This window comes from Xiphias gladius, chromosome 14 (assembly GCF_016859285.1).
Source record: "Xiphias gladius isolate SHS-SW01 ecotype Sanya breed wild chromosome 14, ASM1685928v1, whole genome shotgun sequence".
NCBI classification, from domain to species: domain Eukaryota; kingdom Metazoa; phylum Chordata; class Actinopteri; order Istiophoriformes; family Xiphiidae; genus Xiphias; species Xiphias gladius.
This window is the reverse complement of record NC_053413.1, coordinates 26274091-26291106: the sequence shown is the minus strand read 5'-3', so window position 1 is coordinate 26291106 and position 17016 is coordinate 26274091. Positions and strand designations below refer to the sequence as shown.

The 17016-nt window shown below is 41.3% G+C and overlaps 3 protein-coding genes across 9 annotated transcripts in view; all 3 read right to left on the bottom strand.

The window, feature by feature from the left end:
- Positions 1-4823, bottom strand: part of LOC120799142 (solute carrier organic anion transporter family member 5A1-like) — a 41696-nt gene extending 36873 nt beyond the window's left edge. For 3 of the 7 annotated variants that reach the window (XM_040144081.1, XM_040144074.1, XM_040144080.1), the window contains exons 1-2: positions 4599-4823; positions 1773-3183 (exon numbers count right to left, since the gene is read on the bottom strand). In XM_040144081.1, the coding sequence (XP_040000015.1) occupies positions 1773-2733 (961 nt within the window). In that variant the 5' untranslated portion in view covers positions 2734-3183; positions 4599-4823. The other 4 variants (XM_040144075.1, XM_040144077.1, XM_040144078.1 and 1 more) reach the window with 4 other exon arrangements.
- A 677-nt stretch (positions 4824-5500) lies between these two features.
- Positions 5501-7368, bottom strand: LOC120798824 (E3 ubiquitin/ISG15 ligase TRIM25-like). Its single transcript, XM_040143499.1, has one exon. It carries the CDS (start codon positions 7163-7165, stop codon positions 5501-5503), a length of 1665 nt encoding a protein of 554 aa, XP_039999433.1. The 5' UTR covers positions 7166-7368.
- Positions 7369-8533: 1165 nt separating this feature from the next.
- Positions 8534-13325, bottom strand: LOC120798743 (tripartite motif-containing protein 16-like). Its single transcript, XM_040143320.1, has 2 exons — positions 11822-13325; positions 8534-8884 (listed from the first exon to the last, which is right to left on the bottom strand). The coding sequence occupies exons 1-2, from the start codon at positions 13142-13144 to the stop codon at positions 8534-8536; spliced, it is 1674 nt and encodes a 557-aa protein (XP_039999254.1). The 5' UTR covers positions 13145-13325.
- Between the last annotated feature and the right edge of the window lie 3691 nt (positions 13326-17016).

Here is a 17016-nt window from a genome sequence, read left to right as displayed (position 1 = left end):
ATTGTCTTTAGTCTGAGACACTGTAGAAACTTTTTTTTTTTTTTTAAATCTACAGACTGGAAAGTTTCCAATCACATTTAACTCTCCAGACTCTTTGCAGGTGACATGGTACCAACCAGCTGCTCCACTAATCAAAGCCCTCCTGTATTTGCTCCGGTAGTTATATTTAAAAAAAAAAAAAAAAAAAAAAAAAGAAGGGTTTGAACTAAAGCTGAACCTCTCTGGCACTTTTACTTTTTTCCCCCCAACGACAGGAATGCACATAAGACCTTCCCCTCTTCCCTCCTCCTCCCCTGTTCTCTTTCATAACACAGTTCCCATTGGTTGGTTTAATTAGGCTTTACCGTGTTTGAGGCTACTGGGGCAAGAACTTCTGGGGAAGCATGTGAAAGGGGAAAAAGGGGGGGGTAGTTTCAAGGTCACATAGTCGATTTAGCCGCAGAACTTTCTGGAGCAAGAATGACATGTAGGCGTTGGTGGTTGCAATGTGGGAATCACAGAAACTCAGTGTCATTGTTTTCAGTTTCTGGAAATAATCAGCAACAATTTTGATATGATGTCATTTAATCATCAAGCATCTCAACATTTGAGAATTTGCTACTCTCTGTCATATATGAAGGAAAATTCATCCCGTTTGGGTTTTGGACTGTTGCCTGGACAAAACGAGCAATACTAATACGTCCCTTTACACTCTTTTGGAGATTGTTATGTGCATTTTCCACTGTTTTGTAAACTGGTAATTGAGATAATACTGGGCAGATTAATCCATATTGAAAACAGACCTAGTGTGAACTGTCATACTTTCGCAGAAATTTGGCTAAATCACACCTCTTCCATGGCAACATGTAGTTAGCTGTTTACATCGGTCACTCACAACCAGCCTAATCTAAATTCATTTGCAAGTGACAGCTACTTCAGAGACAAACAGAGGCTGTGAATTCAGCAATATTTTGTCAGAAATATGACTTTTTTTGTTTGTGGTATTTATGTTATATTTAGGCAAAAATATCTACGAAAATAGTGGTATCGCAATATTTTTTTTACCCTCAAAACTCAATGGACAATTTCATAAGTTTGTACAATATGGCTGACCATTACAGACACTAGGCCCACGATGTGTTGGACCTCTGACAGTTTTATTAAACACGTCTGATATTTGCAACTGGACACTGGACAAATGTCAACATGATCATGACTTTTGAGATGGTTTAATGTCAAAAAATCTATGTTTTCACTGTTCGCCTGAACTGTGAAAACCATGTAGCCCGTGCCCAGTTGTTTCCCAAAACCATTTTAAGACTAAGATGATCTTAGCACATAGATTTATAATGAGGCGAAGATCATCGTAGCCTTAAGATGCTTTTGGAAACGGGGCCCTGGTTGGTTGGTGTGTTGATTGTCTTAAGTCTGAGACACTGTAGAAACTTTTTTTTTTTTTTTTAATGTATGGGTTGGGTTTTTTGGTTTGTTTGGGTTCTCTCTGCCCAAATACGAACAATCCAGGGCTTAAAACTAAAGTCACATGGAAGTGGCTGGAATTTCCTTAGAATCCTGAATTTGTTCAATTTAGCTAACTGTGACTCAGTTACCTGAAGAAGTCGAACCAATCACTGCACAGCTAATGTCACTGGTTATATCACATTTAAACCAGGCAGAAGACCCTAATCAGTGGGACCAGCTGCTGTAGAGGTTGGTTGGAGTGAAACTCAAAGCATTGGTGCGGACGGTGGCTCGAGTTTGAGCAATCCTCACTTATTCCCACAAACTCTTACCTAGATACAGTGAGGCGTTCTCCTTCTTGACGTTGTCGTCCAGGTAGGTGGGTCCCAGCGTGTAGATGGGCGTGGATCCCATGCCCACCAGGATCTGAGCGATGACGAACAGCGCCACATACAGGTTGTGCTCGTTGCCCTCCTGGTCTCTGGGACAGGAAGTGATGTCGACGCGGTCCCTGCCGCTGGTGTTGCTGTTCATGCATAGGCCCTCGTTGGCGGAGGACGAGTTGACCTCTTGGATCTGGTAAGCCGGGGAGATGAAGTGAGGTAAGGAGAAGAGGGCGGCGCCCACAGCGATGAAAACCCCGCCTACCGCCAGCCAGCGAGGCCTCTGGCCCCGCCCACCAAAGTAGCTGATGAAGACGACCACCAGGAGGCTCCCGATGTCGAAACAGCTGACGAGGAGGCCTGACTCGGAGCTCCTCAGGCTGTACCTCTTCTCTATGGTGGTGATGACGCTGCTGAGGTAGCCCGACACCATGAGCGACTGGATGAACGTCAGGTAGCACATGCAGAACAGGAAGCAGCGAGAGTCCTGTAAGATAATGCCCAGGTACTTCCTACTGGGCAGACGAATCTGCGCCAGTCTGGAAGCAAAAAACCCCGGGGGCCTCCTCCTCGCCATGTTTTTACTCCTACGGATCTCCGTGTTCTCCATGTACGAGCTCGGCCTGTTCAGCGCCGACTTCCCTGGCTTAGGCAGGTAGTTGGTTCTCGTTGTGGACTCTGGCTCAAAGGACTCAGTTTTGGCCGGGAGCTGGATGAATTCTGCGCTCTCTTCCGCCGTTATGGACATCCGCGCAGAACTAGCCAGTAAGGTTTCCTTTTGAGGCGCCGCTTCGTTTAAAACGGGCATACTTTTAGATTTGAAGTTCGTACCTGGTTCCTCCAGCTCACTAGAAAACCCGTCCTCCTTCTGAAGGGACTCGGACAACTCCGCTTCTTCGTGGTCAGCCATTCTTTTCAGTTAAACCCACTTTTCTTTAGGGGATAGAAAAATAAACCCAGCCCAGATTCAAGCCTACATTTACTGTTCAGGTGGTGCTGCCCACTACATTTATTATTAATGGGTACATCTATTCCCACAAGTAGAGTCTGTGGTACCTGAAGAGGGCCAAAAAAAGGCAAATATGACAACCAAAGTCAAGGTAGACTCACGGCTTATGCTTATCTGCAGCACAGGCAGGACAGTCTCTGTGTTTGTTTATCTTGTCACGCACACTCGCCTTCTGCCACCAGCTAATCCGGAGGTGGAGACCGCTCAGGCCTCCTCAGCTTGACCAGTGGAGCTCCAGGGCCAGGGCTCCCTGCGGCTGCACAGCATTTCCACTCTCAGCGGGACGCCGCTGCTCCTTGGCTGGCAGGGATGAAACGAACTTGCAGAGCCTGCGCCGCATCCCTGATGCCCCTGCCAATGAAGACCACACAGTCACAATGTCACTTCATCCCTTACGTTACATGATGTTGCCCCCCTCCTCCTCCTAACTCCTCCTCCCCAAGTCAAGGGCATCCCCCCTCCCACCCGCCTCCGACGTTATCACCGCACCAGCTGTCCTCCCAGCGGGCGAGAGAGGCTGTCATTTGGCGATTAGATTTCTGTGTGAGCCCCCGGAGGTGTGTATGGGGAAAAAAAAAAAATAAGAAGAAATCAGGAAAGGTGAGGAGTCGTCGTCGAGGAAAACGAGTGTGAAATGGGAGAAGTCCGATGAGTCTGGAGACGGACCGCTCGGGTATCGACGCCGCTCCGAAACACCGCAGTGCCGCCCTCAGCCCTGTTTTGAAAACAACTCCGTGAAGCCGTAGAGTTAACACGGAAACGGGAGAAGTACACTTCAAAATAAAAGCGGACATTTTAATTTGTAGCCCAGTTGCGCTGAGACGTATGCGCGAAAGACTTCACGTGTAGTAAAACCCCGTGACATTGCCGTAAAAAAAAAAAATGAAAAATACAATATAGGTGATGCATATTTTAAGAGGGAATAATTTTCATTTAGCTTTAAGGTCTGAAGACTATTTAAAAATTCTTATTAAAAAGAAATTTTAACAAGTAAGCGCTGTACCATTAACGCCAAATATCTCTTAAAAGTGGAAGTACCGTAAATCCAAAAAATAAATAAATAAATAAACAAGTAAAGCCGAATTCCATTAATGGGCTAGAAAATTAAGATTGTTTTCTTTTAAGGTTCATTAAAACTACATATTTGGCAAAACCTGTACAAATTCCTGAATCTTAGCTGCCAACTGATAAATTCAGCATGCGTAATATACAATAACACTAAATCAAAAGGCTAAATTTCACAATCAATTAGCTAAGCAATTTGCGACTTTAGCCAGTGACTGCCGCTTGCTAGGTAGCACAAGAGAGGGATGATTTATCAATGTTTGCTTATTATTAGAGAGCAATTTGCTGAAAAAAAATCGCAGAATCTACCTGTCGATAAACGTTGGATGCATTCAGGAAATGCTTTATGTTTTATTTTAGTACGCGTGAAGCGTTCCAGTTTGGCAAAATACCTGTTAATTGGTGGTTACTCAGTTTAGCGTACAGAGCCTTAGCGGAAAATAGGAACGCTCACCGATTTAGGGTTTTACTTTGAAAAGTACAACCAGAAGTCCTTTGCTATACGGCTAATGTCCCAGCTAGCTGCACAGCTAGCGGCTAAACGTAAAACAACCACAATGGCGACGCTGCGCTACACTAACCTTAAACACTGAAACAACGACACGGCCTTTAAACCTCCGCGTCCGACATAAAACGCACTCTCCGAGAGCACGCGCGGTTAAAACGGGACAAAAACACGGGTTCATTTCCAAAAGTCTCACCTGCAAAACATCCTCTCATGAGCTGCGTCAAGGCACAGGGAGTTAGCGAAGTAAAGACCGGAAACACTCACGTTGCGGCACGAAAATAAAAGCGGAGCCTGTGTCAATAAGGAGTGAGGCTGGGGATAATTTCTCTTGATTTGATTTGATTCATGACAAGTTCGTTTGCCTAGCACATTTTAACAACATGGCAAAGTGGTCTAGATAAGACCACAGAAAGGTGCTAGAACAAAAACACAAGGAATTATAAAACCACATAAAAAAAAAAGGTTTAAGTATAAAATAAAAGATAAAAATAAGATAAAGTGGAGTAAAAAAAAAAAAAAAGAATGAATGAAAAGTTTCAGTTAAGTGAGACATATAATGCAATAAATAGTCCCAAATTTAATTTAATAAATGGCAGAATTGTACTTAAACTTTTCTAGTACTTTGGTCCAAATATAGCAATATGTGGTGCACAAAGTGAACACTGCTTCTCAATGTTTTGTTTAGATCTGATACACAGTAAGCATGCCTGTCCCAGACTACGTGAGAGATCTGGACGATTCATAAAGTCGCTACAAAATACAAATATGTTTCGAGACTACACAATGAGCAAAAGTAGCCGTTAAGTTTTGAGAATGGAGGTGAAACTACAGGAAACCCCCAATTAACGAGTCATAAGCCAATCTACCAAGGGAAAAGCAATATTTCTGCTTTCTTACATAAAAGAATAATTTTTTCTGAATTTCAACGGGTTGTCAACACTGACCATGATGTATGAAACAATTATAAAGTTTATTATCAGATTAAAATCATGATCCAAACCAGCAATGAGCTTTTAGCAACAAACATGGAGACCAAATAAACTGATAAATTGAGATAAAGATGTTGACCAACTGCCTCTTAAATTACTTTTTTTTCTACTGGAATTTACAGAACTCAGCATTGGCTCCAACATGCCAGTAAAGCCAAAGTCCAGCATAGAGAGGCTGAGTGAATGTGGTCTGGACTCTGTGTAGGAGAGTCATGGTTTCAGAGACACTGTAGAAGGACAGAATACCTGCACTGTGATCCAGATACACTCCTACTCTGGAGGACTGAGGACCTGAGATGGAAGTTTTGATATTGTTATGTCTGAACTCATAACGATTTTTGTAAAATTCTAAGGCCCAAGACCTGTCATTATCTCCACATTTTTCATTTACAGAGTTATTGTCTTTGTATGCAACCATTACTGAAACTCCACCCGCGCCTTTTTCCACCTCCCAGTAACAACGTCCAATCAGACTCTCTCTGCTCAGGACCTGACACCATTTAGTGAATCTGTCTGGGTGACTAGGATAAGACTGATGTTGTTTCACTAATGTTGCTTTTCTGTTTCCCTCAGATAATAACAGACGTGTGTGTGCTGTGTTTGGATCCAGTGTGATTTCCTGTGAATATTTTAAGAATTCAGCTCTGGTCTTGGGCTCCGGTTGTTGCAGTAAAACATCCACTCCACTCACTGTCATTAAGATGTTTGTCCATTTCTCAGTGAGAATGTCCTGTAGTTTATCTCTGACCTCTGACACAGCTGCTGTCACATCTTCAAAGTACCTCAGAGGACGGATATTGATGCTGGATGAGTCTGTAGATTGACTGAATCCTGACAATGAGGGGTAGTTGCGTAGAAACTGGTTGTGATCCTCTGTGTGTGAGAGCTGCTTCAGCTCAGCGTCTTTCCTCTTCAGCTCATTGATCTCCGGCTCCAGCTTCTCCTGAAGCTCTTTGACTTGACTCACTTCAGTTTTCTGCTGGGATCTGATCTGCTGCTTCACACCAGAGCTTCTTTTCTCGATGAGATGGATCAGCTCAGTGAAGATCTTCTCACTATTCTCCACTGCTTTATCAGCAGAGCGATTGATGATCTCTGCCTCCTGTTGAAGCACCTTCACATCTCTCTCTCTGTCCTGGATTCTCTGCTGGATTTGTTGTCGACTCAGATCCAGCTCTCTCTGCCTCTCAGTCCTTTCTGCAGCAGCTGAGACTGTGTCGTGGCCTTTATGTTCATCCACAGAGCAGAGATAACAGATACACTGCTGATCAGTGCGGCAGAACATCTTCATCAACTCATCATGACGAGAGCAGATGTTCTCCTGGAGCTTCTCGGAGGGGTCCACCAGCTTGTGTTTCTTTAATGGAGCTGCGTCATAATGGGGCTGTAGGTGTGTCTCACAGTAAGATGCCAGACACACCAAACAGGATTTTAGAGCTTTCAGTTTTCTCACAGTGCAGACATCACAGGCCACATCTTCAGGTCCAGCATAGCCGGGATCAGCAGGAGCAGCTTGGAGTCCAGTTTTCTTCAGCTCCTCCACCAAAGCTGCTAACATGGTGTTTTTCACCAGGACAGGCCTCGGTGTGAAGGTCTGCCTACACTGAGGGCAGCTGTGGATTTTCTTCTCATCCTCTTCATCCCAGAAGCTTTTAATACAGTTCATGCAGTAGCTGTGTCCACAGGGAACAGCCACCGGATCCTTCAGTAGATCCAGACAGATCGAACAGGAGAAGGTTTCCAGGTCCAGCTGAACTCCTTTCTGCGCCATTTCACCTTTCAGTTGCAACGACTGTCTGAGTTTCACTTTCTTAGACCCGAAACTAGTCTGAGCTCTGATCTTAACAACATCTGTTTCTGCAGTGAACGGGGCCTGTCAGCTCTTGCACTTCACCACATGTTGGTTCCACCCATCTTCAAACTGTAGATCTGAAGGGGAAGGAACAAGGAAATATATGGACAGAGTAAAGTTCACTGTGTTTGAGAGCAGGAAGAAGAGGGAGGGTTATCAGGATTCGATTGATTCCAGGAAGAGGAGCAGTTTGATTCTGGATGTTTAACCCTTTTTTACAATGGAGGTTATTTCCCATTTAAAAACGCTGATCACCACAACTTTTAGGTGATAAACTCTTCTTGCGGGTTTAGGGATGGTTCCCCAGAAGGAGCTCTTCTGTTCTCCTACAATATTTTTTACATTTTGTTCAAACATTTCATAGATTACAATATTTCAAATACAGCAGATGAAAAATACAGAGATCAATCACTGCTGACTTCTCAAATTTTTTCATTGTTTGATGAAGTACTCTTAAGTATTTTTGAATAAAACAGGTTAAATTTCGAATTTAATGTTGAGTAAAAGGTGTATTTTAGTGTTCAGCGCACCGAAAGAAACTAACCAAACAAGTCACTTGCACCTCTGTATCCCACAGGACATGAATGCAGCAGATCGTTTGACTCTGTCGTTCAGTTTCGCGACAGCAATGACTGAATGCGTCATAGAAAATGTACAGCTTTATACATCTGATTAATTATAACCTTTCCGTTGTGTTCCAAATGATCAAACAGACATCACACTTAAGCCGTTACATTGTCATCATACTTCTAAAGTTTAAGTTTTAATGATTAATGTCAGTACAGTTATCAATACAAAAGCATCAAGGGTGAAACAACAGTTTCAAACAACCCAAACACGCTGCAGTGAAACCCAACTGAAGCAACTGGAAGAACAATCTAACGTTAGTGGAGAATAAATCAGAACACTATTAAAAAATGTCACATATGGGTTATTACTGGTTCTGTAATGAGGTCAGAGTATAGCCTCAATAAACAAACACAAACTACACAAAACTGATCAGTTTCAGAGAAACATTTCAAAAAAATCTTCTCAGCCTAAAATCATGTTCTTAATAAAAACTTTTGAAAAACTGAGTTGAAGTGCTTCAACCTCCACCACATCCCCGGTCGGCAGGAGGAAGGCGCCCTCTTGTGTCTTGCATCAGATTTCATTCGTCCACCTGCTGTGATGTTCACTGCAGGAAGACGTAGAGAGACGTCACTCAGCCTTTGGCAGCTTTTAACACAACATCAGTACGGAGAGACTGAAATATATCTGACATCACACAGAAATAATGACTTCTTTCTATTTGAGTCCACAGAACTCAGCTGTGTCTCCATCGTACCAGTAAAGCCCTAGTCCAGCATAGAGAGGCTGAGTGAATGTGGTCTGGACTCTGTGTAGGAGAGTCATGGTTTCAGAGACACTGTAGAAGGACAGAATACCTTCACTGTGATCCAGGTACACTCCTACTCTGGAGGACTGAGGACCTGAGACTGGAGTCTTGATGCTGTTATACCAGAACGTATAACCCATGTGGTCACAGTTTAATGTCCAAGATTTGTTATTTAGTCCAAATACACATTCATCCAATCTTTCTGCTCCACTGATATTCTTGTATGCGACTGCTACATAAACTCTTCTTCTCCACTCCACCTCCCAGTAACAACGTCCAATCAGACTCTCTCTACTCAGGACCTGAAAACATTTAGTGAATCTGTCTGGGTGACTAGGATAAGACTGTCGCTGACTCATTAATGTTGCTTTTCTGTTTCCCTCAGATAATAACGGACGTGTGTGTGCTGTGTTTGGATCCAGTGTGATTTCCTGTGAATATTTTAAGAATCCAGCTTTGGTCTTGGGCTCTGGTTGTGGCAGTGAAACATCCACCTCAATATTTCATTGTTATCTTTGTTTGATTTAATTGATTTGTTCAATGCACTTACTCAACGATTAGTCATTTAGTGATATTGATATCTATATTAGGGTAAAAAAACAAAAAAACAAAACAGGGATAACATTATGAATAGCAAGTATACAAAACTTCTAAGTTTGTATGACATTATTACAGACGTTATAATGAAAAAAAAGTGTATAAGCCGCACTTTTTGTCAGTAACCATTTTGCTATATTTATGATGTTTAGAACATTGGAAACATTATTTGTCTAAATTTATACTGATGTTATGGGGCAGGTGTATAGTGCAGTTTTAACACTGGATCATATCCTTTTGTACATATAACAAGACTTGGCGGCTTTTGCAACTGTGTCACAAATCTCAAATCTATATCAGCGAGATAAATGAGCAAAGCAAACGCTGTTAATGTTAATACGCGACTAAGTTACCTCCACCAGTAGCGTCTAGATATAGTGATTAAAGTGTCAAATGTGTTCGAAATGTAAATATACATAACCAATTTCTGATAGTTACTGTATGTAAAACTAATGAAATGCCAAACCCTCTTGCATGCTTGAAGCTTTCACCTTGTTTAGAACCTTCACTTTGGGACTAAAAACACAGGTAGGGTATGAAACACACAATATGTTAATTAGGTTGTTCGACTGACAGCACAAAACACATCAGATGCAGAAATATAACACACTGGAGAATTTTCTTCTGGTTCAAAAGAAAGAAAAAAAAAAAACAGTTCCTTATACATCCAGTTATGAATTTATTAAGTAAAGCCTCACCTACACACAATTTGAATTGTACATTTAAACATGGCGGTTTTCTAGGTCAAACTCTAATGACAATATTTTTTATTCCACACAGCTCGGAAATGTCTATATTGCGGCATTCAGACCATCCAACGAAATTCCAACTCCGTCCAAAGATAAGAAGTATGATCATAAGCATAATCTGTGTGTAAATAACAAAAGTATAAATTCATTAATTCACCAGTGAATCGAGAGCAAAACATGTAATTAAGTGCATCTTATATGTTACATCAGTGGCAGACCGGAGGATGACATTTCCAAATGTAAAAAAGCTTTTTAAAATAAATTCATCAGCAGCTCAAAAGATTATATATATAAAATCTACTCTTTATGATAAGTATTTAAAAACTTTATTTACATGTTTGTGGGTGAAATATTGCTAAATACACTATATGTCCAAAAGAATGTCAACACTCGAACACTACACCCACGTGTGATTTTTATTTGACATATTGATGCGTTGCAATTTCAATTTGTATATCTGACAGCTATCTTGATATCGACATACACTACATGGATAAAAGTATGTGGATACCCAAACATGAGTCCTATCCATAAATGTCATTCCAAATTGTTGCTACAAGGTTGGAAGAACACCACTGCCTAAGTATCAGTGTGTGCTGCAGCATCACGATTTCTTTTCATTCGAACTAAGATGCTCAAACTGTGAATATGCCCCAAACTAAAAGTACACAAAAGATGTTGGAGAGGGGTGTCCACATATTTTTGGCAATGCAATGTACGGTACTTACTGACAAAAAAAACAAAAAAAAACAAAAAAAAGACACACAAGTACATGATAAAGGAATGTGTAAAGAGCAACCTCTAGTGGAGAACACAATATGTGCAAATAGTTGACAAAAAGCAAGATAGAGAATTCATTTTAAAGGGAAGCCAGATTAGACACTGGCCTGATGATTATTAGCATTTAAAGGTACTTGAGTACCGTAGTCGAACCCAAATAAGCATTTAAAGGAACATGTTCAATATTTTAGATGAAAGATGATAATGAAATGAGGAAACAAAATATAGTTCAAACACTCCATCAGTACACACGCCGTATGAATTATACGCCAGAAGTACGACAACAGAGGGACGGTAAATTAATGCATCAGTGTAGCCAAATTCTGAAAAACTAGTACTTAACGTTCATTCCTTTACTGCAAAAATACACATAGAATATTTGAAAGCAGGACTTTTAGTCAAGGATTTCTTAGGGATGGTACTCATACCTTTACTTCATTTAAGGGCTCTGGTATTTTTCTGCCATTTTCTGTGGTTGACATGTAATTGATTTAATGCGTTAAAAACTGAGCTACAGTCCATGTGTTTTTTTCAGTTTAGCAGCTCTGTATAATGCCTTTTACATTTCTATTTTGAGATGCAAATAACTTAAGAATATCTGTGTAGTTAGCATAAGCAGTGGAAGGCAACACAGCAAAGCAAACAGAATATATCAAAGTGCCAGCCACTCTTGCACTGAGAAACAAAATTCTTGTCCAAAAAGTAACCCTTGCCCATTCAAGTCCACGTCCACTCAAGTCCAAACAGCTCAGCTGTGTTTCCGATGGGACCGTAACAATGAAAACCAGCATAGAGAGGCTGAGTGAATGTGGTCTGGACTCTGTGGAGGAGAGTCATGGTTTCAGAGACACTGTAGAAGGACAGAATACCTGCACTGTGATCCAGGTACACTCCTACTCTGGAGGACTGAGGACCTGAGATGGAAGTTGTGATATTGTTATGTCTGAACTCATAACGATTTTTGTAAAATTCTAAGGCCCAAGACTTGTCATTATCTCCACATTTTTCATTTAAAGAGTTATTGTCTTTGTATGCAACCATTACTGAAACTCCACCCGCGCCTTTTTCCACCTCCCAGTAACAACGTCCAATCAGACTCTCTCTACTCAGGACCTGAGAACATGTAGTGAATCTGTCTGGGTGACTAGGATAAGACTGATGTTGTTTCATTAATGTTGCTTTTCTGTTTCCCTCAGATAATAACAGACCTGTGTGTGCTGTGTTTGGATCCAGTGTGATTTCCTGTGAATATTTTAAGAATTCAGCTCTGGTCTTGGGCTCTGGTTGTGGCAGCAAAACATCCACTTCAGTCACTGTCATTAAGATGTTTGTCCATTTCTCAGTCAGAATGTCCTGTAGTTTATCTCTGACCTCTGACACAGCTGCTGTCACATCTTCAAAGTACCTCAGAGGACGGATATTGATGCTGGATGAGTCTGTAGATTGACTGAGTCCTGACAATGAGAGGTAGTTGTGTAGAAACTGGTTGTGATCCTCTATGTGTGAGAGCTGCTTCAGCTCAGCGTCTTTCCTCTTCAGCTCATTGATCTCCTGCTCCAGCTTCTCCTGAAACTCTTTGGCACGACTGACTTCAGTTTTCTGCTGGGATCTGATCTGCTGCTTCACACCAGAGCTTCTTTTCTCGATGAGACGGATCAGCTCAGTGAAGATCTTCTCACTGTCCTCCACTGCTTTATCAGCAGAGCGATTGATGGCCTCCGCCTCCTGTTGAAGCACCTTCACATCTCTCTCTCTGTCCTGGATTCTCTGCTGGATTTGTTGTCGACTCAGCTCCAGCTCTCTCTGCCTCTCAGTCCTTTCTGCAGCAGCTGAGACTGTGTCGTGGCCTTTATGTTCATCCACAGAGCAGAGATAACAGATACACTGCTGATCAGTGCGGCAGAACATCTTCATCACCTCATCATGACGAGAGCAGATGTTCTCCTGGAGCTTCTCGGAGGGGTCCACCAGCTTGTGTTTCTTTAATGGAGCTGCGTCATAATGGGGCTGTAGGTGTGTCTCACAGTAAGATGCCAGACACACCAAACAGGATTTCAGAGCTTTCAGTTTTCTCCCAGTGCAGACATCACAGGCCACATCTTCAGGTCCAGCATAGCAGTGATCAGCAGGAGCAGCTTGGAGTCCAGTTTTCTTCAGCTCCTCCACCAAAGCTGCTAACATGGTGTTTTTCACCAGGACAGGCCTCGGTGTGAAGGTCTGCCTACACTGAGGGCAGCTGTGGATTTTCTTCTCATCCTCTTCATCCCAGAAGCTTTTAATACAGTTCATGCAGTAGCTGTGTCCACAGGGAATAGTCACCGGATCCTTCAGTAGATCCAGACAGATCGAACAGCAAATTGTTTCCTGGTCCAGCTGAACTCCTTTCTGTGCCATTTCACCTCCCTGAAGCGATGGCCAGTTTCCCTTAAACTGACAAAAGTTGTACCAAGATCCAAACTCTGTTATTTGTGTAGCCTGTCAGCTCTCGTAGTTCACCACATTTCAGTTTCACTTACCTTAAAACAGAGGCAGGGTGTAGAGGAAGGAACAAGTTAATATTCTGACCAAATAAATCTTGTTGTGTTTGAGATCAGCAAAAGGCGGCGTCTACAAGCTTTGCTTCATTCCAGGAAGGGGAGTGGTTTGACTGGTCCAGAGTGTATTTTGTCCTAATTATTAACATTGTGACAACATGACAATGTGCTGACTCAGTGTCTTTCTACACAGTTAGATTTCACAAAGGGGAAACATTCAGTCATTAAAGATGTTGTAAGTGTTAACAAATGAAAAAAAAAAAAGACAGAAACTGAGGGGCTGTTCCTGATTGAAATGTTTACATGGGTATGAAGTCCTTCTCTTAACAATAAATGCGGGATATGGGGCCCCCTTTCAGACATTACCAAATGACTTGGCCTATAGCAGTACCTGTCACTGGTTATGAAAACTGGTATTTGTGATGTAGAGTGTAACTTCTCTAATGAAAAAGAAGGGTGAGGAAAGACCTGTAGCTAGTGCAGTGGGTGAGTAATGCCAACTAGATATGGTTGCGGTCACCTCTATGCACAGCAACAGTCTCAGAGCCAACATCCCCAGTGAGGTTTAACCTCATTTTTTGGTGATTTCCGACGTAACCGGCAGGTGTGCCCACTGCAGTGTTGGAGTTTTCTCCGCAGAACAAGGTGGTCACTGCTTGTCCTTGACGTGAAGACACAGGATGAACAGTCAAGTTTACCGAAACAAAACTTAACTGTTCATTCTGTGTCTGCCGTGTCGAATACCCACTGAGTTGATTAGCCGCTCAACCAGATAGATAAGTCAAAGAAATTAATACTACAGTTTAATATACTCTGTGGTGGAAGAAGTAGTAACATCTTTTACTTAAGTAAAAGTAACAAAAACACCAATATGTTTTTGAATGGTTTTCTATGGGGAATAAGCGAAACATGATGAAACATTATGAAACATTATGAACCATGATGAACATGTCAAAAACTATAAAGGCTACAAGACTGAAACTTGGTTAAGAGCTTCCCCACAATTGATTGCTTCACATAGTCATATCAACGGTAGCAATGACGCCACCATGTGGTGAGAAATAAGCTATTTTCTTGGCAGTTAATCAGTTACATGGTCCAGTTATTTATATCTTTGAGATTTTTTTCCTGATCACACATGAAATCATGAGGTCATCTGTGGATTCTGTGTGCCGCTACAAGATTTTCTGTCACTGTTATAATCAAAACAGTGACAGTCACTTCCTAGTCTCCATGTTCAGCAGCTGAGAGCCTGCTGTTGCAACTGCAAACAAGTTTCAGGAGCTGCAAGAAAGCTGCAAAGGCACAATGTAGTTTACTGTTTGATGGTTTTGTTTACCGTATAACAATGCATTTTTACCTTATATACTCATTATAGTTTTTTTAAATCTTCATCTGCAAAGTAACTAGTACCTACAGCTGCCAAATAAATGTAGTCGAGTAGAAATATAAAGTAACATAAAATTAAAATGCTCATGTAGCGTACAAGTACAGTAACTCAGACTTCTACTTGAGTATCAGTACTTAGTTACTTTCCACCTCTGAATATACATTGTAAGACTGATCTGAAATTATGTCTAATTTATTGGTATTTTTATTACTTTATTACTTTATATTTTTGTTTTTATTTTATTTTATTTGGAAACTGACTTTAGAATGAAATTAACAAACTTTGTGCTGTTTCAGACCTGTAGCCTCTGTCAGTAGGATTTCCCACAGAAGCAGGAACAAACAGGATCTGCATGTTTGCACATGAAGTCCACCATCCGCTTATAATTCACCGACTCCAGGTTTCAGTTACCATTAATGTGAATGTTCCCCATAAACTGGAAATGTTTCGCTGAAAGCAGAGTGACTTTCATTTTTTCAGCTGTAATTAAGATTATTTTGATCGACTTCGTTCTACGCACCAGCTGCTCGTTGTAAGGTATCTTATCAAAACGTCTGCAAGGAGGTGATAGTGAACAAATTAATTTCAGTGCCTGCTGTGGTGCTGAGCATATTAAGAAGTCCCATAGATTCAGCACAGCTTGAGGTCAGCGTTTAGACTGAGTCTAACCTAACACATGAAAGGTTTCATTTTTAAGGATTAAAGTTCTTACAATGCTGACAAATGTAACAAATAGGTTTGCAAATGACAAATCACCATTTTCTGAGTGTGTTTTACTGTTAGTTATTATAATCTATCTAATAGAAGGAACAATAGCTACATCTACTATATAGTGATGCTAATAACTGGCTCTGACGTTTCACCCTTCATTACACATTTTCACTGACGTAGGAATTTAAACGTAATCTACAGATTAACTGAATTTAAAGATGAATATGTTGAAATGTATATGTACGTGAGACTGTGTAGATTTACTTTGTTTGCCTCTGATGACAGTTATGAACCCCGAGGGGAAATCTTGCTTAAACACGGGAAACAACAAATTCGAAATGAACAGTGAAATCCAAGAAAAGGTATCAGTTCTCATCTCATCCCTTTGGTTCAAAGAACTAGAAAAAGCAGGATTGTTACAGTCATGGTTGTACTGTAACCAGTTTTCAGACATTATGATGATTATTATGCCTACATTATTGTTATTATGCCTAGGACTGTAACACAAAGCTACTATCTTTATCTGCATCAGTGTCTGTTTATGTCAGAAAAAGATCCCCATTCATACTATATTTCTGCCACCGAAGGTTGTTACAAATTGTCTCGACTTACAGCCATCTATAGCCCAACTCACACATACACATGTAAGTTTAGCTGTCAGCGAAATATACGTAGGTGTCTTTTCAACGTGCGCCTAAATTAAACAAGCGATAAAAACATGATTTGCATTTGAATCCCACCTTCAAAAAAACGAGCGAAGGAAGTGTACACTGAATCCTAATAAAAGCTGTGCAATGGTCCCGTGGGAAATGAATAACGATGAGTAAATACAGGTCAGAATTTCCTGGGGCCATAATGAATTGTTTTTCTTTAAAAGTGTAGGTTTTTTTATACGGTGGGAGGAGGCCCAGGACAAAAAATGGGCCATAATAGCTATTGGATTCTTTTCCTTTTTTTTTTCTCAAATGGGGGTTTGGTGCATGCAATGAGCGGAGGTCCAGATGAAAATAAATTCGAAGTGGCGGTGGAAAAAAACAGACGAAGCTCTGCTACCGGATGTGCGGGATGCCAGGCTTCAATATCAGGTCGTGAGGGGAAAAATGACACGTAGGCAACGTCGGGCTCCTGCAGAAATTCAGGTGCTGTCCATATCTGTTGGAGGCCTACTCCCGTTTCACAGCCACATCGTCTGCTTGTGTTCACGTACATCCCTGATCACTGCATTCTGTCATTTCGAAGAGCTTGAGGGTCCATGAACTTCAGACAGTTACCGCTCGCCGCCACCTGGTGCCAGCGGTGTTTCATGTTTTCCTATCGTGCAGGTTTCAGAGGCTTCAAAAACAGAAACAGATAACAACATTTAACAAATTATTAAACCCTTGTTGTCCTGTGTAAAACAAACTCAGTAAATGTAATGTTAAATTAGCTACTTTTTACTTGGCAGAACGTGACCGAGTCCTGTACTGAAGAACATTTTGGAGCTACAGAAAGATTAATCAAGGTATTTTAAAACACTTACCCAGTTGCCACAGCCTGCTTCGAAATTCATACTCGTTCTCTGAGTCTTAACTCGGTCAAAGCTGAACACACAGATACTATACACATACCCAGCAGCTGCGAAACTAAAAATA

Excerpts from the sequence above, each read along its gene's own strand:
- LOC120798743 (XM_040143320.1), bottom strand. The coding sequence starts at position 13,144 with ATGGCACAGAAAGGAGTTCAGCTGGACCAGGAAACAATTTGCTGTTCG. Across the intron at positions 8,885-11,821 it reads TTGGACGTTGTTACTGGGAG|GTGGAGTGGAGAAGAAGAGT; the intron begins GTGGAAAAAGGC and ends TGTTACTGGGAG.
- LOC120798824 (XM_040143499.1), bottom strand. The coding sequence starts at position 7,165 with ATGGCGCAGAAAGGAGTTCAGCTGGACCTGGAAACCTTCTCCTGTTCG.